The 23,558-nt window shown below is 48.2% G+C and overlaps 2 protein-coding genes across 9 annotated transcripts in view; one reads left to right on the forward strand and one right to left on the reverse strand.

The window, feature by feature from the left end:
* PRRC2C (proline rich coiled-coil 2C) overlaps positions 1-16,344 on the forward strand; it is a 69,085-nt gene extending 52,741 nt beyond the window's left edge. For 6 of the 8 annotated variants that reach the window (XM_032192183.1, XM_032192188.1, XM_032192187.1 and 3 more), the window contains 10 exons: positions 1,958-2,171; positions 3,136-3,339; positions 4,036-4,148; positions 4,677-4,813; positions 6,116-6,350; positions 6,743-6,865; positions 8,324-8,542; positions 10,364-10,467; positions 11,707-11,833; positions 15,176-16,344. In XM_032192183.1, coding sequence (XP_032048074.1) covers positions 1,958-2,171; positions 3,136-3,339; positions 4,036-4,148; positions 4,677-4,813; positions 6,116-6,350; positions 6,743-6,865; positions 8,324-8,542; positions 10,364-10,467; positions 11,707-11,833; positions 15,176-15,436 — 1,737 coding nt within the window. In that variant the 3' untranslated portion in view covers positions 15,437-16,344. The remainder of the gene's footprint in view (positions 1-1,957; positions 2,172-3,135; positions 3,340-4,035; positions 4,149-4,676; positions 4,814-6,115; positions 6,351-6,742; positions 6,866-8,323; positions 8,543-10,363; positions 10,468-11,706; positions 11,834-15,175) is intronic. The other 2 variants (XM_032192186.1, XM_032192190.1) reach the window with 1 other exon arrangement.
* Positions 16,345-20,904: 4,560 nt separating this feature from the next.
* Positions 20,905-23,109, reverse strand: MYOC (myocilin). Its single transcript, XM_032192631.1, has 3 exons — positions 22,617-23,109; positions 21,840-21,959; positions 20,905-21,689 (listed from the first exon to the last, which is right to left on the reverse strand). The coding sequence occupies exons 1-3, from the start codon at positions 23,107-23,109 to the stop codon at positions 20,905-20,907; spliced, it is 1,398 nt and encodes a 465-aa protein (XP_032048522.1).
* Positions 23,110-23,558: the final 449 nt, after the last annotated feature.

Raw genomic sequence — 23,558 nt, forward strand, 5'->3', positions numbered from 1 at the left:
CTCAAGCAGCCATGATCTCCAAGCTGTGCTCTCCTCTTCCGAACTGAGCAGCAAAATCATACCACTTTCCACAGCCTCACTTACTGTAGAGCTTCTTACTCCTTCATATGTGATCTGTAGATGGTTCTGCATAAGCACTTACAGAATACCAGTCTCTCTGGCATCGTTTTACAGTTTAAGAAGTTAGAGATTAAGGAGCTCTCTAAAGGGAAAGCTATTTGAAAGTTTGATAAATTTGAAATTTGAAACTTGAATAATTGGTAGGGGTATGGAGTGACCTGGCATCTTGCTATTGTTTAGGTTTGGAAGACAAAATTCAGTATGTAGACTCCAGCTTTTTTGCTATTACTAGTTTTTCCAGGACATGCTGAAACTTGATGAACATAGGAGAAGCTTCCATGCGTTCTCTGTTCAGATGTCCACAGATATTTTCCTCATCTCTCTTCATACCAGTGTGGTATATTTATTATTCTGTCTTACCAGAAGCCTGTGTTGTGTTCAGAAAGGAGCCTCTAGTCTTTACCTGTGCTCCACGTTATGCAAAATCCTTTCCTTTTCCATTTTGAAATTTGCCTTGTCTACAAGAATTAGAACCAATTTGGAGGAGAGTGTTGTGATGGGGAAACTGAGTATGAGTATGTGATTGCTGGGTAAGATAATCTCACAAATGGAAATAGGTTATTTATTTCCAAGTGATTTAATGTACAACAAAGTTTCTCTCCTTCCCCCTTTCCTCTTTTGAGGAATGCAGAGCTTAGCTTCTTTCTGTATGGACGTGTATTGACCACGTTACCCACTTCTTTGTGTATTGCTCTGCTTTTTTATCACGCCTGAAGCATCTAGCCAAATAACAGAAATTGTGTTTGGTCTGCCCAGACTGTGCTTAGTGCAGTTAAATCTGGATAGTTGAAAGTGTGACTTCAGGAGTCTGCGAGTCCCAGTTAGGGCGCTCCACTGATCGAGGCAGCAAGGGCAGATTTGCTGGTAAGGGTGCATTTGCCCTTTTACAGATACCTTTAAAGTCAGCATCTGGCCTTCAGAAGCTCACAGTACTCTGCATGAGGGATTACAGCCTCTGGCATCCAGCTCTGCTCACACAAACTTTCCATTTCAAGGGAAGAGGACAGTTGGAGGTTGTAGGGATGTCCATGGACTGTGGTCGAGCACTTAAATTGATGGGTGTGGTCTGAACATTAACATTTCCTTTTCACTAGTCTATCAAAAGTGTCTCAGTTCAAAGATACAGCATTGTGCATCTATTCTAGCAATAATTAGATTGTTGGCTGCATTAAGCAATGGTTCCTTCCACTTCTGGTGGAAGAGAAATGTGTACAAAATATTTATTGGAAGCTCCACCTTCCTTGCTGTGCAAGAATTCATTACAATAGAAACAGAGGAGTGTGAAGCGTCTGTAGCACTCATGTAAAGCAGTGTGCACAAGCTGGGTCAGCTCACGATCACATTTTGACCAGCAGTTGCTTTGGAAGTCTGACCTTGACTGCTCTCGGGTTTACTGAAGTGTGCGTTAGGTATTTTTGGTGGTCACTCAAAACGGATGACATAGCAAGAAAGTAAGGAGCTGCTTCATTTAAAAGGCCCAATACTTGTAAGTAGAGGACTTATGGAAATACCTGGATTCTTTTGTACCTTTCTTTAGCTTCCCATGCCTTTTGCTCTCCATGTCAAACAAAACCAAGCCAAATTAGCGGGTGAATTCTCTTTTGAGTATTGAATGTTAAGATCATGAACTGTGCACGTGTGCAGTTGGAACAGATAAGAAGCTCCAACTTCAGGCCGTATGCTTTTTGCATGAACAGAGTTGCACGATTACAGTGATTTTGAAGAGGCTCGCATGAAGCCTGAGTTGCCTTTTGAACTAAAAATATCTTTTAAAAGTTGAAGACTGACTGGTTGAACTTCCTAATGGTTGAGGAAATTTTGTTTTCTTTTTAAATAGATGGAGTCTGCACGCAAAGCATGGGAGAATTCCCCAAACATGGGGGAGAAGAGTTCACCGGTGACATCAGCAGCGTCTCCCATAGCTGGTGGCAGCAGCAGCAGCAGTAGCAGCAGCAACGCTGGACCAAACAGTGGTACTTACAGCTCCTTCTCTAGTGCATCGATGCCTCCTATTCCTGTAGCCTCAGTTACACCAACAACTTCACTATCAGGTACTGGCTGTCAAGATTGCAGTATCGTGTTGAACTGTTCCTTGGTTATGTGTTTCAAGAGACCAGATTCCCACCACATTTAATGCACAAGACTTCTGTCAGCTTTGCAAGCATGAAATGTCAGCTCTGAACAATAGCTTCCCAAATATCTCTTAGTTAACAAGGAGATCCTTCCCCTGATTCACTTCAGTCAGCTGAAAAGAATATTGAGAGGACATCTCTGTTTATGCTATTTATGTGGACTTGAAAGAGGAGGTAAACTTCTCCTCTTGGCTCACTTAATGGTTTCATTTTGTTCATCTGAACAAAGGGAGGGAAATAAATTTGTTTGTTTGTTTTTTCTTTCTAAGCAGCTGGTAGTTCTGACAGCCACTGACTTCCAGCAGACAGCTTCAAATTTTTGTCACTTCATCCAGCCTGTTACAGTACTACTTTTCATTTGTGCTCTCACTTTCAGACTCGAGGCTTCAACAGCTCATAGCAAATCTCCCTTGTACTGGGGAGAGCAAGTGTCCGACCGCTCTCCACAAGCAGTGCTGGTTCCCGCCTTGGTTCTTTGCAGCAAATGAAAGATGCTGGATCTGATTAGATCTTCACAACTAGGAATATTAGAGTATATGTCAAAACCTCAACTGAAATGGTTTAAAAATAACTTTCTTTGGAGCCAGGCTCTAGACCATGAGAGTCACAGCCACTGTACTTTGCAATATTTTGTTGGATAATTGACCAAGATGTATACTTTGGCACTTTTAAGTCCTCCTGTGCTTGAGAAGGGAGAAGTAACTTAAAAGAATTATTCTCCCTGTCCATGTTGCAGTGATGGAAACGGCTGCATTAGTTTTCAGTGTTCTTTCCTAGTAGCACCTTATGCTTGCATAGATGTCCCCAAACTGACCACTGGAAGATGAGGGTTTGGAACGTCTTCAGCTGTTTTACAATACACCTCTTGTTTCTCTTCTTGTAGGAGCTGGAACATACACAACCTCTTCACTGAGTACAAAGACTGCAAGCACCTCAGACCCTCCCAATATATGTAAAGTGAAACCACAGCAGTTGCAGACAAGCAGCCTGGCTTCTGCAAGTCACTTTTCCCAGCTGAGCTGCATGCCATCCCTCATCGCCCAGCAACAGCAAAGTCCCCAGGTCTACGTGTCTCAGTCTGCAGCAGGTAACAGTGTTTGGCTGAGAAGCCGTGTGGTTGCTTTATTGGAGTTACAAAGCTGGAGAAATTAATTTAATTCTGGTTTTATCTGCAATAAGGACAGAATGATGGCAGCATTTTGTGAGCAAATATTCTGTAATTGTCTTAATCTAAATAGGCAGTGTCTGTTGTTATAATGATAATGCCATGTTGTTAGTTCATTGAGGAAGATAAGTTTGCACCTCTTGATGAACCTTTTTTTCTTTCAAAATTTTAAATCAATATTCAAGACGAAGAATGACTTAATCTTGATGACTTTATTAAATGCCACAATAGCTTATAAGCATGGCATTTTTCTTAAAGGAAAGTTCTACGTATAAAGTCATGTAGTTTAGGTTAGTTAGAGCTTGTTCTTCCCCTTTCATCACTCAAGTGCCTTTTTTGGCCAGAATCTGTTGTTTTGTCTCCTAAGAAATTCATGGGACTGAAGATGCATGTGCAAGACTGATAGGTTCTTAGGATGAATAGATGCCAAAGAAAAGACACCACAGCTTATTATGCACCCAGCTGTTCAGTTCTGTTTCTTATCCTAGTCTCGCTGGTAGTTGTCACACTAGAAAGTACTGACAGCGGCTGCATCTCTAAATCTTGCTGAAAACTTGTTTAGCAGAGAAATGCTTGGAAACAGATACTAATTGTATTCCTCTTCCTGAGGTACTGCAGCTCAAATTCCAGCATTTTATATGGATACAAGTCACCTCTTCAACACCCAGCATGCGCGTTTGGCACCACCTTCTCTGGCCCAACAGCAAGGCTTTCAGCCAGGGCTTTCACAGGTATTTGGGAATTTTTTTTTTCTTCCTCTCCTTATCTACATTAACTGTAAAACTCTGCAAATGGGGGCAGGCAAGAGTGGGACTGAAGACCGCAAAAATGAGATCATACCTGTCATTGCTATTTCATACTGGTGTATTCAAGTTGCTCTCTACTGCTTCTCTACTGTGATTGAAAGCAATTGTCATGAAAGTTGAGAGAATAAGCTTTCACTCAGTGTGCTCTCATGTAAAAGTGCACGTTCATATGAGGTGTTGTTGGTACAAAGCTGTGTGGATCTTGCACAGTTGTTTTGTACCCAAATCTAAATGATTTGTTCAGGTTCTCCTGGTTATTTTCACCAAAAGCATAAAGCACAACATGAAAGTATTTTTTGGAACAAGTGAAATACTGGCTTTCCATGCAACCTTGAGGTTTTAAATTCTTCTCTTTACTTTAAAAGATGTTACACTAATCCTGGCACACATTTGACTGTAGCTTTTCTACATGACTTCTATCCTGAGATATTTAATGGTTTCTTCTTTCTGCAGCCTGCTTCAGTTCAGCAGATCCCCATCCCCATTTATGCACCTCTGCAAGGACAGCATCAAGCTCAGCTGAGTTTAGGAGCAGCACCAGCTGTGTCACAAGCCCAAGAGTTGTTCAACTCCTCCTTGCAACCTTACAGGTAAGTAGCACATGTAAATTTATTTCCTTTTTCGGTGGCAGAAATTATAGAATTTGCTTCCCTGCAGACTTGTGTCTTGTGTTCAGTAAATACCTCATCTTCCTGTCTTCCCCAAAATCTTTCATCTGTTTGTCTGCCTGAAAACTGTATGCCAAGTGGGTAGTCTGCATCTGCAAGTATAATTGAAAAATTGTGGTTCAAAAATCATGCCACAGATTTGTATCTCTGGAAAACCCAGCTAAAAAGCTGGAGACATCCCCAGTCTTCCATACTAAGAGAACTGGGGGAAAAAAAAGTCTGATTCTTTAATTCAGTATTTTATGTTCATTTTCTGATCAAACCAGCACTGGAGTCTAGAAACACTTTGAAATCACAATTTGAACCGCACAGGTAAGGTAGGGTGGTGGAAATTGCATTCCAGATGCACAGGGGATAGGAGATTACTTTTAAGAACAAATGCTTTCTGTTTGCTACAAGAGATGATAATAGGACCAGTATATTTCAAGTGGCATTGAATTTGTCTGCATACAAATCAGCATGCAGAGAAATTTACGCTGTAAGCCTTTCCAAAGTGTCCTTGCAGTTCCTACCAGAAACTATTCATAGTGGTATTCTGACAAATGTTAGTTTCACTTTAATTACTTCTGCAAAGGAACGTCTCAGAGGTTTTTGCAAGTGCATGTAGAACAGCCTCCTTGTTGTGATGTAGAAGGCTGAAGCCAAACAAGGTGGACTCAGCAGGGGTTTAACTGAATACACACGTATCCTGAATCCTTTAACCTGTAAGTCAGTCCTCTCTGTCCTGAGCACTTTTTGTACTGGAGGAATCCGTTTCTCCAGATGCAGTATGTGACTTTAGGGTTTATCAGATCAACATGTGTTATATAGCCCTAGTGTTTCCTGTCTGGTACTACAGGCTTGGCTGGCTGACCATTGTTTGGAAGACTTTGTTGGACCAAATATTGCCTGTTCTTTCACAGCTGACAAAAAATGTTACAAACAGTTGGCAAGTTGCAGAAACACAATCAGTCTGGCATGCAGTCCAGATTAAATAAATGCTTCTGGCTGATCTGGTCATGCATACACCAGTATGAGTGGACTTCGGGGTTGTGCTGTTAGTAAGAGGACTAATACCTTTCCCACATCTTTAAAGGTGCAGACGGTTTTAGGGTTTAAATAAAAAGCTCAGTCATTTTTAGCAGAATGACTAAATCTGTTTCAGCAGTATAACCCATGTTCTTAAATTTTTGGTGGTTGTTGATCTGTTTTCATTTCTATACTTAACGCTCCAATCTCTTGCAGGTCCCAGCAAGCTTTTATGCAAAGTGGTTTGTCTCAGCCATCACCAGTGGTCCTGTCTGGTACGGCCTTACACAACTTCCCAACAGTGCAACACCAGGAGCTTGCGAAGGCACAGTCAAGCCTGGCATTTCAACAGACTTCTAATACACAACCTATTCCTATCTTATATGAACATCAGCTTAGTCAAGCTTCAGGACTGGGAGGCTCTCAGCTTATTGATACACACATTCTGCAGGTAGGAAATACTCCAAAATGCTGAAGTTCACAGTGTTCACATCATCTGTATCAAACCATCACAGTGGTTTGATACAGATGATGCAGTAATCAAGTATTGCCTAGCTTGGGATAAGCCTACCTCTTCTGTAATAATTCCATGGCAGTCAAGGTGGCAGAAAACTTGAGACACTTGGAAGAGAACGTGCTTTTAATTTCATAAAGGTGTATTAGAATAATCTCTGGAGTGAAGATTGTTCTCCAGAATAGAGGAATCTTTGCACTTATCAAACCAGAAGCTCCAATAGTGATATATCTTTTATTGTAGGTGACAAAAGGCTACCACTTGCTAATGATGTGCTTTATTACAAGCTGTTGTGTTTTTAAAGTAATGGTGTCTTTCACTCTTCCTAGGCCAGAGCTACACTCACCCAGGCTTCAAATCTGTATTCTGGGCAAGTTCAACAGCCTGGCCAGAGCAATTTCTACAACACCGCGCAGTCTCCCAGCGCTCTCCAGCAGGTAAACTATGGCATGGTAAATTTCCTAAATTGTATTCTTCTTAAAAGCATGTTGGTGAAGGGTGAGGGGTGGGGGTAAACTGCAAGAATTAAAAATTGATAGGAGAGAAAAGCTACTGCAGAAGTACTGCAAAAATGAGTTACTGGGAATTTGAATGGCCTGCAAGTTCATATTGATCACTTGTCTCTGGCCTCCTTCTCTTAAGTAGTTCACTTTCCAGTGACAGGCAAAGATTTAGTAGGTTCAGTGCTGTTGCTAATTGGTTGAGGTGTATGCAGCCCTTATGGGAGCAGGTATCATGGTGGAGAGAGCCAAGTAAACCAAAGGTGTTTTATGCAGCTTAATTGTTAACACCAAATTTCACCTGAAAAGTCAGAGCTGCCACGTCAGTGAGATGAAATATATAGGAAAAAAAAGAGAAGTCAGGAGATAGGTGATCATACGAGCAAATAGGACAGCCAAGTCAGTGACTACATCAGGAAGTTTGTAAAAATAACTCAGATCGTGGTAAGTTCTTGGCATTCTTTTATGAAAGTTCTGTTGGTTTGCAATGTTCAAGCATTCTGTTGTATTTACAGCATGCTGTCTAGTGGCTTCCTGGTTCAAGTTTTGATTTTAAGTGGCTTTTTAAAAACAGCTTGCAGTGGGCTGGCTTATTATAGTAGCCTACTTCATACATGTGAAAAGTTGCCAAGACAAATATTGAGAAAAGCCTTCAAAAATTGGGTCTCAACTGTTGAAACTATAGCATAAAGTATTAAGGACCTTTTAGAAGGGTTAATGGTTTTAATGTGTTCAAGTATGGCTGTTGTTATGCTTTTATTCTGCTATAATTCAGAGCAGAATCTTGCTAAGTTTTCTCATCTGGAGAATGTCCTATGTTCCTGTAGTCACGCAGTACAATTTTGGAAGTTTGGGATTAATGGTCAGACTAGGAAAAGCAAGAATTCCTGCTAGTCAGGTCACTGTTATGGTATTTTCATATGCTTATCACTTCCATTCTGTGATGTTTGCAGCCCACAGCATTCCCTGTTAATGCAGACAAGTGAGAGGCAAATGTGTTTTTGTTTTTTAAAGCTTGGGAATGCTGGCTGCTGGGATTCTTGAAAAATAAAATTTAGCTGTGATCCCAAACGGTGTCCTGATAACTAAAATTATTTGAAGCTTAAAAGAAGGGGGGAGACGGGAAGCTGGCTGTTTCATTCTGCTTTTATTTCCTGAAATGAATTACGTTTACTTATCCATGTAAGGAAATCCCATTGTGTGATGTTGCAGTTAGGAGTTAAATGTTAACTTTTTCTGAAATGCAAAGACCAGAGATGATCTTGAAGGCCCCTTTCAACCTAAATCATCCTATGAGTCGTTAAGCCATTCACCCTGACTAGAACTGAAATCACAGAGCTAGTAAAGAAACTTAAATAATGACCATTGTGTATATGTTACTGGTGATTCTGTATGTTTTTCTCCCCCCAGGTGACAGTACCTTTACCAGGATCACAGCTTTCTTTGCCCAACTTTGGATCTACAGCACAGCCACTCATTGCCCTGCCCCAGTCTTTACAACCACCACTACAGCACACACCACCACAAGCGCCAGCGCAAAATCTAAGCAGACCTGCACAAGTAACCCAGCCTTTCAGAGGATTAATCCCAGCAGGAACTCAACACAGCATGATAGCTGCAACTGGAAAGGTGATAACATACATAAATCTACAATACAAAAAATAACACAACTCTGTGCTGTTTTATAGTACCAGCGTGGCAACCTTTGTTTGACTCTTGTGCCATCTAAAAACCTTCCTTGACCTTAAAAGTTTGGGAGAGGAAAATAGGAAAGCCAGCTGAGATTAGTCCCTTAGTGATGGGCTCTGTGCATCTTGTGAAGATTTAGCTAAGTTTATGTAGTGGCTGGCTTGCTGCTAATCCACTTGCACTGTAAGAATACTTCGTTTGGTAATGACTTTGTGGACTAGCAGGGTACTTCATTCATGTAGGATGCCACATAGAAGGTAATACAGAAACCATTGTCAGAGCAGCAGGCAAACAACGTTACAGTGTCAGGGCTGGTTTCTGCTACTGTCAGTGTTTTTCTGGTCTCATACTGGAGCAAATTGCCAGATTTCACTTGTGCTTCCAAACCATCAAATGCACTGAATTCATCTGTAATGCTGCCACCTGCTGTATGGATTTTTTCTGCCATGTACCTGTTGCCATATCAAATAGGGAGTGCTTGAGGCTTAGGGCAGATCTAATCTTCACTAATGCTGTCCTGTCCTCCAGGTTGATTGATGAATGTCCCAGAAAATTCCAGTCAGGTAGCTGTGGTGAAAAACATTGCAAGAGAAGCTTATGCATCCATGTGTAGATAACTCTAGCTAACTCCCTTCTACATTTGTAAGGGCGCTGTTTTTTTTTGTTGTTTTTTTTTTGTTTTTTTCCTGACCTACAATCCAAGAGTGAATGTCAAAAAATGAAATCTTTCTGATTCAGCAAACTGGCTTCCATTCACGTGGTCTCTTATCTTAGATGGAATTACAGATCTGTAGGCTTTGGGGATTTTTGGATAGCGTACAACACAGTGCACTTGCAGTGCACTTTCAGGTGGCAGTGATTGGTGATACTGAACATGAACGCTGCTATAAGCTTTCTGTCAGATTAGCAAGGTCTTTTCCTGGAGCAGGAAGTAATCTGTCTCTGGAGCTGCCCCTGAAAGTCTTACAGCTTGTGGCCTAGACTTTAGGGTGCTTTAGAACATAAAGCAACCCTGCAGTCCCAATATTTTAGAGCTGTGATAAAAAAAAAAAAAATCTCAAGAATTAATTCCCTGTCTTGGACAGTAATGGCAACCAGGATTCTAGATCAGATGGATCAAGTTTTCATGTTGTCACCTACCAACAGAGTGATTTTGCACCATGTAGTTTTCTAGCTTCATAGGTTCTGGCCAAAAGCCTTTCACCTTTACAATTTTCGAGCCCATCTTCCAAGCAGCAGCTTGTTTCTAGCTATAGTTGTCAGGGGAAAATAACTGTGGTTACTTCAACAAGAAATGAGGGAAAGCTACAGTGGAATAGGGATTTTCCCTTAGGTGGCTTTGCTGCCTTGCATTAAGGGTTCCATCGTGTTCTGCTAAAGGCAGTCAACAATAAATCAAGTAAAGATTCGTTGTTTTGCCATTATGCTTCATAGCTGTGTGTGGAAAGACACTGTTGCAGAGACTCATTTATTCTGTTGATTGTGTTTGCAAAATAACGTGTGAAATGGATTGCTCCATTTAGAGTCTGGAGATTTTTCATGTGAATGACTTCCATTTTTGCTGTGCTTTTGTGTTGTGTTTTTTTTTTATATATATATATATAGAACTGGCTTATTTTATGGCACTCTTCCCTTCAGCATTTTTCAAATAGTATCTAAATATTTTCACATGGTATCTGTGGTGAGGAAATTTCAACCCTGAAACGTGTTGATTTTTCTTTGCTCCTACTGAATTAACATGTTGATTGTTGTGCTTTTCAGATATCAGAAATGGACCTGAAGGCATTTGGGGGTGGTATCGATGTCAAACCTGGAACACCACCAGTTACTGGTAGAAGTACTACGCCAACCTCCAGTCCCTTCCGGTAAATCTCTTTTTAAGCTCAAAATTCCTTGAAATCACATCTGGAAAACTTAACTAATCGTATATGAGCAGTCAATTCTGAAAGGTCTGTGGTGAGGGGCTACTAATGGAAAATAAAACGCTTAATCTTAGCTTAAAAGGAACATTCTAGTAGGTGATCAGATCTGCTATGCTTAGCTAGAATAAAATAATTCTGAAATAAGACCTTAAAAATACTTATGAATTACATGGAACTGAACAAGTTAACCAAAATGACCTGGAAAACACAGAAGTGAGCAAAGAAGAGGTGCTTTGGGGTAAAATGTAAGACTGTTACATGAGAGTAAAGTAAGAATTAAAACCAAACAACCGAACACATCAAAGCTTACACCTCAGAGAGCAGTAGTTGTGGCGACAGTTCTGTTACAGATCTTACACTGATTGTTGGTTTTCTAAGCTTTTCACAAGAGGAATTAGTAGGCTACTGACAGGTTTACTTGGTTAATTGGCAGAATTAGCAGAATTTTGCTTATAGGCAGAGTGCTCTTCATGGTGAATTTATTGAGATGTTTGTGGGTGAAGTTATGAGTGGGCTGAAAGAACTTAAAAATGGAACTCTGGTACTAGAAAATTCTTGAAAATTGTACTCCCATGCATAGTAATTATATTTGGTGGCTTTCACTGTGGCAAGCTGAAAGTGGTCCAGGCTTTTCTAGTCAAGTAGAAATTAGTTTGACCTCCTACATGCAATCCTAATGTCTTGCCTGAAATACTTCACCTAAGAAAAATGTAGAAGGATGAAAAAGAAATAATTGAATTCGCAAGCTAGTCAGCATTTAGAACAATTGATTTGATGGTATATATCTTAAATCCTATGTGAGATGACTCCCCTCTTAACAACTGAGCAAGGCTCACCGTAAACCTTTGGTTTTTAGTGTGGAGGTACTGGGAAGGTGCAGAAAAACGTAAGAGCTTGAAAGTCAAAACTAAACAAATGTCTGTAAGCTTACAAACTGTGTGCATTGAGTTTAGCTGGCTTCCTTGTCACTGTTGCCCTGCTGCTCATTTTACATTAAGTAAAAATGCGTTGCCCACATGCTGTGCATGAGAAATCTGCAACTTGGTCACAGTTTCTTAAAGGCTTTTCCACCTTTGTTCACCTCCAGCCAAGCTGTATTTCTAGTTAAGTTGCAACTAAAGACAGATGCATCCTTTTGGTTGAGAGCAGTGTGATTCTGACTGACGTTTTCCTTTTCTTTAGGGCCAGTTCGACAAGTCCAAACAACCAGTCCAATAAAATGAACAGCATTGTCTACCAGAAGCAGTTTCAGTCTGCAGCTGCTGCCGTGAGGATGACACAGCCATTTCCTGCACAGTTTGCACCACAGGTAGGCAACTGGTGGCTTCCTACAGACAAATCTATTTCTCTGTGTCACTACTGACTTCGCAGCTTAGCTGTGTTCCCTCAGGTTTTATCATGGGGAGATGCAAAATGAAATCCTTTAAAAGACAATAAAAAAGATGCAGAAGGAAACTGATCTCAAGATCAAGGCAAAAAAAAATCTGATCTTGTTACCTAGTACAGATGTTGTGGTGTGTTTAATTTCAAGAGTTCTGTGCATGCTGAGGAATCTGTTAAAAGTTGTGAATGATGTCAGTTGTTTTGCTGGCTTCCCCACACAGCTGTAATGCACCTCATTCCTGCAAAAGCAGGCCATTTGGTTGCAGAAGGGGAGAAGTTTTGTGCCTCAGAAGGGTCCCAGTGCACATCTTAACTGTTAAATGACAAAGTAGGTTTGTGGCTGGCTGTCTGAGATGCAGCTCTGAAGTGTTCTTGGAGCAGTTCAGGTTGGAAAGGATCCCTGGAGATCACACAGTCGGGCCTCCTGCTCAAAGCAGGGCTGATTGCAAAGGGTTTGACTTGCCTCTAGCTTTCCAGGGAGCAGGGCTGTACAAGGGTGCTATGTCCCCGCTGGAGATGACTGGGGCCAGGCTGCTGGATTTGTTGGTTTTTAGTGTTGGGAGTGTTTGACTGCGGGAGTTAGGATTTGGTTTTTGGATTGCAACTAGCAGAAACTACCCAGACTTCTCAGGACTTCCTTTCGCTGCTGCTCCTCTGCTGCCTTGCCTGCGTCTTGTCCCTTGTTACGTGCTGTTTCTAAGCTGTCAGTGGTACTTGAAGGCCCAGCAGCATTACAGTGCTGTGTTTTTCTGCAGTTCAAGCGTGGCTTCTCAACATAAACGCCTATTTTCCTGACATCAGTTTGACAGCAGAGCAGGCAATTTTTTCCCCTTTAAAATAACGCCAACGTGCAATCTAGTTGGCAGCTTTCTACTTGCTAAACATCTCTTTTTGTTGTTTTTCCCCACGTAGATCCTTTCTCAGCCTAACCTGCTCCCTCCATTGGTAAGAGCCCCAAATACTAACACCTTCCCAGCTCCTGTTCAGAGGCTGCCAATAGCACTGCCTAGTCAGATGCCATCTCAGATGATCACAGGCCTCATGAGCCACCCTCATTTACTGCGTGTGGCCAGAGGTCTTTGTGGATCAGTGTCTGGAGCCAGAGGCAATCAGGCCCAGGCTGTGGTGAAAGCTGAACAAGACCTGAAGGTTAGTGTTTGACCTGCAGCGCTGTTAACACTGGTTCAGTCTTGACAGCTTGTAGGGCAGGAATGTGTCTGCAAATTGTGTCTTAATTACAGTGCCTCTGGACCCAAAGCCAGTAGCTAGGCCTTCAGCAGCTGGACACAGATCTCTGAGCCTTGTTTGGTTTTTATGTTTTTAATTTTTCATTAATTAGAACTTGAGGCTAAAAAAAAAATGCAAGGAGCTTCCTTTCTTAAGTGATCTTGTGTGGAAAGGTTGTGAAGCAACCACTGCTGCAAAGGCAATCTGACAATTACCTCTCGAGAGCCTGGATTTTTGAATGAGCAATGAAACCCATGAACTTGACTGCTAGCTGGCATTTCACATCTCCCCCACCCCTGAGCAGCAGCATGAACCCTCCTGTCCCAGCCAGCCTTGCTTCTAGGTTACTCTGCTAATTCACTTCCTGGTGAAGAGCACTTTGGGACCCTTCACAACGAGGCCAGATCTCCTTACCGAGGCAGAGACTGCAGGACAGGGAGTCTGCACAGGGACAGTTGTACACGTAGCTCATCTACCTGTCTTCTGCAGGGTACTGCTGGTGAGGATAGGTGGTGCTCAAGAGCTCCCTTTGCCATAACCCGTGTGCTGACGCACACAAGCCAAAGAGTGTGCTTTTCCTGATGAGCTCTGGTTGTAGCAGAATAGATTTACCCCTTCAGATAGGCCAAACCTCCAGGATTTGTTTTCTACCCCCAGTTTATGCCAGCTGGAGGCCTAACAGGTGATGCTTAGTGTGTTGTCTTGAGTCTGTATTGCAAATTGAGTCGAACTTGTCACAGCAAATGCAGACGTGCAGTCCTGGTTTTCTGAATCTCCCTGCAAGCACTGTTCAGAAGAATGTAAGTTATTCTGTCACGCTTGGGTGCCTGTGATCAAATCATCCAGCTTTCTAGTCCTAACCTCAGGGGATGTCTGAAATTACACAGAGGATTTCAGGTGTCTGTCTGGCTCCAGTGAAATCAGACTTGTTGCAGTTCATCGCAGCAGGGTTCACAGATTTTTCTGTTCTGTTACTAGCTTGGCTTCTTGAGACAACTGCACAGTATCGAAACCAAGACCCCTTGTTCCAGGCTTTTGCTAGTTTTTCTCCCTGGCTTTCTGTAAAATGCATAAAATACTCATCAAGAGTATGCATGGAGGCTTAGTGTCTGCATCGAGGTTGGGGTTCCTTGCTTTAGACAGGTCTTTGTAGTGTTAAAAAGGCATGTGACAGCGTTGGAAACAGCACTATGAAGCCCAGAAGATTTGGACTCTTCGTGTAGCTCCTGTTTTGCCCAGGTGTGGGCAGGAGAACCAGGTGCTTGCTCTGAAGCCTCTGTGTGCCCAGTGCTGCACTGCCAAATGAAAGGCCTGGTGTAAGACTGCAGCTGGAACACCTGGGCACAAAGGTTGACCTTAATGGGTGTAAGTTGAGGTTACCAGCAGGATCATTTACCAGGGGATGCATTTGCAGGAAGTTTGTGCTTCCCAAAACGAGTGCCTGCCTCGAGCTGGAAGCAGCTGAGGCTTCAGCTTCACATAGCATCATCCTGAGTCAGGTTCAGTTGTGTTAGCACTGCAGTCTCCAAAGTCTGTTCGAGCAGGAGGGGAAACTTTGGGTGCCCAGGAAGCTCAGAGAAAGGGGCAGGAGAAAAGACAGCTGGTGTGGCCCTTAGTGCCTGCGTAGCTGGGGCAGTGTCGGGGCTCAGGCATTGTGCAGAGATGTTTTCTGGTCATGTCTGACACTTACTGTGGGGTGAAGCTGCAGATGGAGCCTGCTGTGGGCTGTTGGTACTTTTAGGTGCTGTAATGCTCGTTAGCTGCATAAAAAGGTGTTAGATGGTGCTTAAAATTTGCCCTTGGCCCTCTCTTTGGGGGGAGTGAGGATTATAAAGAGCCAGGGAAGTCTAGGTATGATGTTTAGTACTGCTGAGGAGCCAAGTGCTGGATGTGGTAGCTTCTGGGAAGCAACTGGATGGACGTGCCTTTCTAGCAAGGTCTGCCCGACGCGGTCAGTCCTTTCATGTAGGATTTACTTCTGTGAAGTCACTTTTATTCCTGTGCCATCTCTTCAGTAAATATATTTTCTCCCTTTCTTAAGGCAAAGCAGAGAGCAGAGGTACTTCAGTCCACCCAGAGATTCTTTTCTGAGCAGCAGCAGCAGAGCAAACCCATAGGAGGCAAAGCACAGAAAGTGGACGAGAACGGGAGCAAACCCTCCGAGGCAATTGCTGACTCTTCAGGAGTCTGCCAAGACAAAACCGAGGAAAAGCCTACCCCCGCACCTGCTGCAGCAACAAAACCTGTTAGAACTGGACCAATCAAACCTCAGGCAATCAAAACCGAAGAAACAAAATCTTAGAGGCTGTATTTCCTTGGAGGTGGGGGAGGAGGGGAGGGCGGGTGAGATGACAGCAGCATGAATTTGTAGCCCCGAGGGGGAGTCAACAGTTTTCTCTCCCCACAGGGCTCTAAACAACACAAAGGGACGTAGAAGCTAGCGGCAGTGATGAATTTAAACTGCTGCTCATCCAGCTCAGCTTCTAGGTTCTTTGGTCTTTTATCTTCTCTGACAGCACGAAGGCTGCTTTTTGGTAGTGTGTGTGCACGTTTTACACGTGCGTGGGGGTTTTGGCTTACACACCTGTGTGCTTCCCAAAGTGGGCCCTGCCGAATAGCACAGCAGGGCAGCAGGTGGTTGGGGAGTGACGTTCCTAGCTGACAAGACGAATACTCTGATTTTCTTCTGATCTTCAGCTGCTATTTATCTTCTTACAAACCCGTGAGTATGAGAACGTGCAGATCTGAAGATGGTGCTGGGCCAAGTAATGGGCGTGAAGTTTTGAGCGACTTCAGGAGCTCCTAGCTTGTAATAAGCAGAGGGATTCACCTAGCTGGCAAAGCTGCCCTTCCCGTGCGACGCCCGATGTAATATAACGCAGAGGGTAACCCTGATGTTGAATTTCCCTCTGAAGGCAGTGCTTTGCTGGCCGCTGCTTCTTGGATGACAATATACTGTGTTTAGATCACAATATGAAACCGCTACTTGGCCACCTGTGTTCTCTACACCCGCTCCCCCCTCAGTTGTTCACCTCTGGAGCTGAAAAGTTAACTGCATCAATAGCCAGATTTGTTCTGTTCACCCCTGTCCAGCTATCTTTATATGAAGCGAGTGATCTTTAAACGGTTTCCAGCTTATGTCTGTATACAGCAATGAGCACTTAGAACTGTGCCACAAGAATAAAAGAAACCTTATCGGATTAAAATGAATTTTATCGAAAAGGTGCATTCTTTATATCAGAGCTGCGTCGCACCACCTCCTTGCCCACAGTGTGCTGGAAAGTAGAATCAAGTCAAATAATGCCTTTTTAATTGTATCCTCTAGTATTATAGCTGTAGGACAGTACTGTATGATACTTCTGTGAATGTAAGATATCCTGTACCTGCTTATGATATGTAGTAGTGACTGTGCTATACTGGAGCTGTTTTTAATAATGTTATTCTAGAGGTTTTTTCCAGACAATGATTGAAAAGCTAATAAAAAGCACCAGGTACCACATCAGTAGCAGAATTTGCTGTTTTTTTCTGGGATTTTTTTTTTACTTTTTTTTTTTTTTTGAAGGAAGAGTGAGTTGAAAGTCTAATGTGTATAATTTTGTTCAAATGACTGCAGAAGCTGGAGAGGCTGTTGCTGCTATTGATGCCTAGTGAATTGCTATTGGTTATCTTTTTATATAAATATATATATAATTTGAATTTTTGGAAACTTTAGCTGTGATGTCAACTTTGGAAAAAAGTATCCCACTTGTAGTGTGAGTTGGCATTGTACAGAAATTAACAGCCATATTGGTCTAGAAATGTTAAACTTAATTTTTTTTCCATTTGTACAGGGGTAACGCACTGTATTAAATATGTACGGTCTTATTTACATGGGTTTGATTACAGAAACTAATAAAGTATTCTCTAAATAAAGTATCCTGGTAATCTCATGATTAGCTGAGTGCTGCAGGATGCAAGGAGAGCACCTGAACGTCACATGTCAAGCGAAGAGCGTGTATTGCAGCTTGGGGAAGCGGACTTCCAGAGAAAAACAGTTTGAAACAGCTTTTTTGTGTGTTTCTCCCTGTGCTCGCTGCTCCCGACCCCATTCTCCAGTGCCAGTCTCGTGCCACGGGGCTTCCAGTTAGCTGCTTGCATTCCCAGGATCTTACACCGCTGGTGAGCTGCTTGGTGTTAGATTTGTGTTTTTGTTTTTGCCTAGGCAGCTAGGAAGCAGGCAGCTTCCTTGTGCTGCTGCTCCTGCTCGAGACAGCTGCAGAGGCCTCCCAGTCTCCCAGCTCGGGGTTGCCAAGCAGAGGAGCTGGAGGCCGGGACCAGAGGGTGCTGCTCTCAGCTGGCCACCAGAGGGAATGCTCAGATCGTAACAAACCAACCTTTTTCTCTATTTTGTTCTCTAATTTGGAGTCTCAATGCAGAAAAACAATTTCTGCCCTGGGAAAAGGTGCTGGCAGGCATTATTCCTCCAAGGAATGCAGATGTATGGAATAAGGTGGCTCTGTGAGCGCTGGTGGGCTGGAAGGGGTGGTCGGGGGGCACCAGCGCTGGAGTTCTGCCCTGCTGAGGTGGGTTCCTGCAGCACTGCAGCAGTTGGGTTAGGTAAAGGTGCTGTGACCTGCAACTGGAGTGATGCACGGGATAAAAAACCTCTGAGTGGGTAACCCCACAGGTGAAATGCCCCTTTTACAGGAACCAAACCAGCGCAGCTACAGTAAGCACTCAGGGAAAGGAAGAAGGTGGGAGAGCTGAGTGATTCTTCTGCCTGGTTCATGTTAGAGGGACCCTCTAAAAATGAGAAGTTGTTCACCCAACTTTTCTGTTTTTAAGGGAGTTCTGTTAAATGTTTAATCTTCAGCTCTCCAATAAAAAGAAAAGTCAGCTGAATTTCACAAAATCAGCAGTGGGAACGCACTGAGCTTTTGGATGTTTCTCATGCTGAGCAGAACAAGGATAATATTTCTGCCGGAATTTAACGAAAAGCAAATGTTTGGGCATTTAGTAGTAACATTATAGCATTATTTTGATGTAAGCCTCTCCAAAACAGCCTTAAACCACCTCAGTTGCTTCTGAGGCCAGGTTAAGCATCCAGTCAGTGACCCAGGCTCGCTGGCTGTGGCATCTGACAGATAATTTGCTCTTGGCCGTTTATGTTAGAATACATCTTGGTTTTTGTCTTCAGGTGGCATTTGGTGTGTAAGCTCATTGCCAGGACTCTCTTTGGTCATCACAAATCATTGCATTGAAAGTCCCATAAGGAAGGGAACTACTGTGTTAGGGGAATTCACTATTTTGTTTTCAATAATGTTCAGTCTGTGTAGAGACCGTAACTTTTCTCAAAGGCAGGAGCAGGGGGGATTAGAGTGACTGGGGCTGGATCCAGCAGCCCAGCTCAGCTCACGCTTTCTTGCTGGGCTGCGGGAGGGGAGGGATTCTCGGGGCTTGTTCTGAAAAGCCTGTTAAGTAAACCCATGTATGTAGCGCTGTTCAGCTCCAGCCAGGCTTTCTGGCACTCCTGTGTACGCTGGCTTGTTTTCGTTTATTTTCCTGGTCAATTAAAGGACGGGCTTCCCACCCTGAAAAGCCCCCGGTGCTGGCGGGGAGCGGGGAGCCGTGAATTCCTGGTGTCGGGGCTGTCTGCTCTCAGCGGCTCACCTTACTGAGAAGCCTTTGGTGCTGCTCTTCCCGCAGCCACTCCAAACAAGCCGTCCCTTCATCCCCAGCGGGAGGAGGCAGGCACACAGGGGGACCCTTTTGGTGGCCCTGGGGCTCTCACCCTGGCTTTTACCCCCGCTTTGAGGACACGGAGTTTACCCTCACCAAGACCTCGACCCCTGGGTGGCAGAGCAGAGGTTTGGCTGCTCCTGGAGCCCCCCTGCACCCACCTTACAGACGGCCAGGAGAGCCCAACACACACTGCAGGTTTATTGCCCGGAGCGGTGACCCCGGGGCTGTCCCCTCGCCCCAGCAGGCACCCGAGGGACGCAGCTCTCAGCCCTGCTCCCCGTTGTTCCCCTCGTACAGCGCCCAGCTGGTCTCGATGGGGGGCATGGGGCTGCGGTCGATGGCGTGGCTGTGGTCGATGGCAGTGCCACCACTCTGCGCTGTCACCAGCGGGGCGAAGGTGTCACCCTCAGGCTCGGCATCCTTCAGGACTATAGGCAGCTCCCCGAGGCCGGCCAGCACGCGGAGCCGGGTGCGCTGCAGCATGAAGGTGACGCAGGCCTCGGGCTCCACCATGGTGCGAGCATCCCTTGGCTCCCTCAACTCCCTCGGCTCCCTCAGCAGCACCGCGTTATCGTCCCCGGAGAAGACGGCGCGGCTGACGACCAGCGGGGGGATGTGTTGGCGATCCACCTCGCCCAAGCCCTGCTGCAGAGGGGGCTCCAGGCCCGAGGTGGCGCAGATGTGGCAGGACCCGGTGGAGGCGGCGGCCCCGGGCTGGCACAGCGTGCAGAGGGAGTCGCAGCGGCTCAGCACCACGGACACTCGCCGCGGGTCACGGGGAGCCGCGGGGCTGTTGGGCCGTGCCATGGCGGCGAGGCAGGCGCATCGCTGGCAGGGGGGGCACCTTCGCCTGCAGTATTCTGCGATGTCCCAGCCCTGCTGCAGGCCTGCGGGGAGGGAGAAGGGGGCTCTGAGCCTCCAGGCAGTGGGGACACACCCGCAACCCCCCTCCCCGTTCCCCAGCCCACAGACACTAAGCACGGATGCCCGGGTGATGATGGGTTATGTCCCATCCTCTGTCCCCCTGCCAGCCGGAGCAGTGCCCTCCTGCCCCGTCCCAGCGTTTTGGCAGGACCCAAATCCCCCAAACTCACTGGCCCTGCAGGAATAGGGTGTTGCCTGGTGTTGAAGCCTGCGTTGCCTTCGCACCCTGGGCATCCCCTTGTTCCCTGCCCTTCTAGAACAGGTCCCACACCCTGCTGCTGGCGGGGGGGGCAGTGGGTCACCAGCACCACTCAGTGAGGATCAGCATCAGAGGGGGCCAGGAGCCCACCCTACACTGCTGGGGGCAAGCACCCCTCCAGCCCTTGCCTCCCTTTCTGGCTGCAGGACCTGCTGGGTGCCCGTCCCAGTGGCCACCCAGCTCCAAACGCTGCCACCCCCTCGGTGAGCAGCCACAAATCCCAGCGCTGCAGCAGCCAAAGAGCTGCCCCGTCCCCCCGCATCGGCCAGCCCAACTCACAGACCTGCCCCCCGTGACCCCTTTTAATCTTTTTAATTGAGCAAATCTCCAGGGTTTACCGCTGAAACTTAGACATTTGTTCTGAGTTAATGTTGCGATGTTTATTGGAGCATCCCCCCCCCCAGCTGGGGGGAGAACAAGCCTCCTACAGCCTTTCTACAATAAATACTTAAAACCGCAGGTTCTGGAAGCAGCGTGGGAGAGCCGCCGGCGAGGTGAGGCCAGCTGCAAGCAGAGGCAGCGTGGAGGCTCCTGGGCTCCGGAGGGGGGGACGCAGGCGGCGAGGCCCCCAGCTGGAGAGGCCACCTCACCGGTCCCACTCTTGCACTGGCCTCCCGGAGTGGGAAGCGTTTCGCTGGCTCAGCCGAGCTCCGGAGAAGCACTTCAATTCTCTTTGCTGCCTTGGAGTACAACAGGATTTCACAGGAGGCATCAGCAGAGGCGTTGGTGGCCCTGCCGCGGGGCGGTTGGGCAGCCTGGGGTCCCCACCGCCACCTGGGGCCGAAGCAGGCACCGAGGGGGCTGAGCCGGCTCGTTCCTGGACGGGAGTGACCGTGGCGCATCCTCTCGGCGTCCCCGGTCCGTGCTCACGCGTGGGAGAGGCGGATGGGGTAGGCGACCATGTTGTAGCTGTCCCAGGCGAAGAGCTGCCGCTCCGCCGGGTTGTAGTCCACCATGCTGAGGTACTGGAAGCGGTTCTCGAAGGGGATGCTGAGGGTCCGGCTGGTGCCGGTGGCCGTGTCGTAGGCGAAGTTGACGGTGGTGTTGGGCGCCGAGTAGCTGCTGACGGTGTAGAGGGTGCCGCAGATGACGAAGGAGTTGGCCACCGACTGCTTGCGGATGTTGGTCTCCCAGGTGCGCCGGATCTCCAGCGTCTCGGGGTCCAGCTTGGAGAGGACGATGGCCCCCTTGGCCTTATCGGTGCTGTACACCACCCACAGCCCCGTCTCGTCCACCGCCAGGTCGATGTCGGTGTAGCCGCCCCAGGAGTAGGGGTACTGCCCGTGGTAGCCGGCGCCCGGCAGCTCCCTCTCGGCGGAGATGGCCTCGGCCCTCAGGTCATAGCGGGCCAGGGCGCGGGAGCGGCGGGGCTGGAAGAAGAGCCCCCCGCGGTACACCACGGCCCCGGTGCTCTCCAGGGGCCGGGGCAGGACGTGCACCTTGGCGGGGTAGCCCCGGGCCAGCTGCTCGGCCGCCTCGTACTGGAAGAGCTGGCGAACCTCCGTGCCCACCGTGTCCACGCGCCACGTGGTCTCCCGCGTGAAGGGGGCCACGGGCTCGGGGTCCTTCATCCACACCCCGTACTTGCCGGCGATGGAGTCCGCCCGGCCCAGCACCACCGGCGCCCCGACCCACGCCAGCTCGCCGCAGTCTGCGGGGACAGAGGCGTTAGGACAGGGGGTGGAAGGGCAGAGCATGCAGAGCGTGAGGGGATCCGTGCATCCCACGGCCCCAAATATCCCGAATTACCCGGTGGCTTCCCCCCCCCCGCTGCCCCCCGGCCCGGCCCCGGTGGCAGTACCCGAGTCCTCGGCTCGCGGGCGGCCGAGCGCCGTCTCCTCCAGCAGCCGGGACGCGGGGAGCTCCGTCCGCTCCGACTTCAGCTCCTGGTAGCCGAGGGGCTCCGGCTCCCACCTGGGGGCTGCAGGGGGGGCAGGCGGTGGTGTGAGCCCCGGTGCTGAGCTGTCACCCCCCAAAATGCCCCAAAATGCAGGAGCCTGGTGCCCCGTGCTGGGGCTCAGCGGTGACCCAGGGGTGGGGACACTGCTGACTCCGTTGCCCCCCCCTCCCTGAGTTTAATGTCCCATAGAGGGAAATTGGGGGTCCCCCCGTGCTGATGCAGTGAGGAGAGCTGGCTCTGGAGGCTACAAACAGCGCAGGTTTGGGGATGGGGAGGGGATTGGGGGGTTTGGGGATGGGGATTTGGGGATAGGGAGGGGATTTGGGGATAGGGAAGGGATTTAGGGATTTGGGGGGGAATTTGGGGATGGGGATGGGAAAGGGATTTGGGGATGAGGAGAGGATTTGGGGATGGGGATGTGGGGACAGGGAGGGGATTTAGGGATGAGGAGGGGGATTTAGGGATTTGGGGGGGGTTCTCCCAGGTGGCTGAGCCCCACAGAGGATCAGCACAGTGCGGGGGGGGCCAGGAGCACGGCACATGCTCCAGGTGGGGGGCATGGGGTGGGGTGTGGGGCAAAGGGACCTGACCAGCACCTGAGGGGAATGTCGGGGTGAGAATTTGGGGTGGCAGGGGATGGGATGGGATGCCCGTGGGGGTCCCATCCCCGGCACTTACCTTTGCTGGAGCCACGCAGGGTGTCCCGGCCGGGCCCCCCCGCGCCGGGTGGGCAGCGCGCAGCCCTGAGCCGGGCGATCTCCTGGGTGCTGCTCTCCAGCCTCCTGCTCAGCTCCTCCTTCTCCCTCTCCAGCCTCCTCTTGTCCTCCTCCAGCCTCTCCTTATCCCTCAGCAGCTCCTCGCAGCCCCCCGCAGCCGCTTGCTGGGGTCCCCGCGTCCAGACTCCCCCCGCCTCCGCTCCCCGCGGCCCCGAGCCCCCGAAGCCCCCCGGCCCCTCCAGGCGGCTCAGGCGGGCGGCCAGCCCGGCCAGCTCGGCTCGCAGCTGGGCCACCCCGCCGGCCTCGGGGCAACTGGCCTCGCCGGGGCTGGCCACCGTGAAGGTGTAGGTGCAGCGCCCGCCGGCATCATCGGCGCGCTGGAAAAGGGCCGTGTCCCCCGGGGCACCCAGGGCCAGGCTCCCCCCGAGCAGCAGCGTCAGCCAAGCACCCAGCATGGTCCCGTCCCGCTCGCTCGCCCCGTGTGCCGCCCGCTTTTATAGAAAGCCGAGGGGACGGGGGCGAGGGAAGCTTCCAGATCCCCGCGGTTCCCCCCCGCCACGGGTGCTGGCGAGGCTCCGGCGGCGTGCGGCGGCCGAGGCCAAAATATTTGAGCTGGAGGCCGCGTGCCAGGGGCGGCCGCGAGGACGGGGGTGGAGGTGGCGGGACCCCCGCGGCAGCGGTGGGATCCCAACGGGGAGCGGGGCTGGGGGTGCGGGCGGCCACGGCCCCCCCGGGGGGTGCGGAGTGTGCCAGGTCCTGCGGAGAGGGTGGAGGGTGGGAAACAAAGGGCGGCTGTGCTGCGTGGTTGGCGCTAATTACGGAGTTTATTGGGCTCGGGCTTGTGCCGCCGCCAGGAATAGAGGGGAGGGTGGGGGGGATGTGGAAGTGAGAGATGGAGGGGTGC

This window comes from Aythya fuligula, chromosome 8 (genome assembly GCF_009819795.1).
Source record: "Aythya fuligula isolate bAytFul2 chromosome 8, bAytFul2.pri, whole genome shotgun sequence".
NCBI classification, from domain to species: Eukaryota; Metazoa; Chordata; class Aves; order Anseriformes; family Anatidae; genus Aythya; species Aythya fuligula.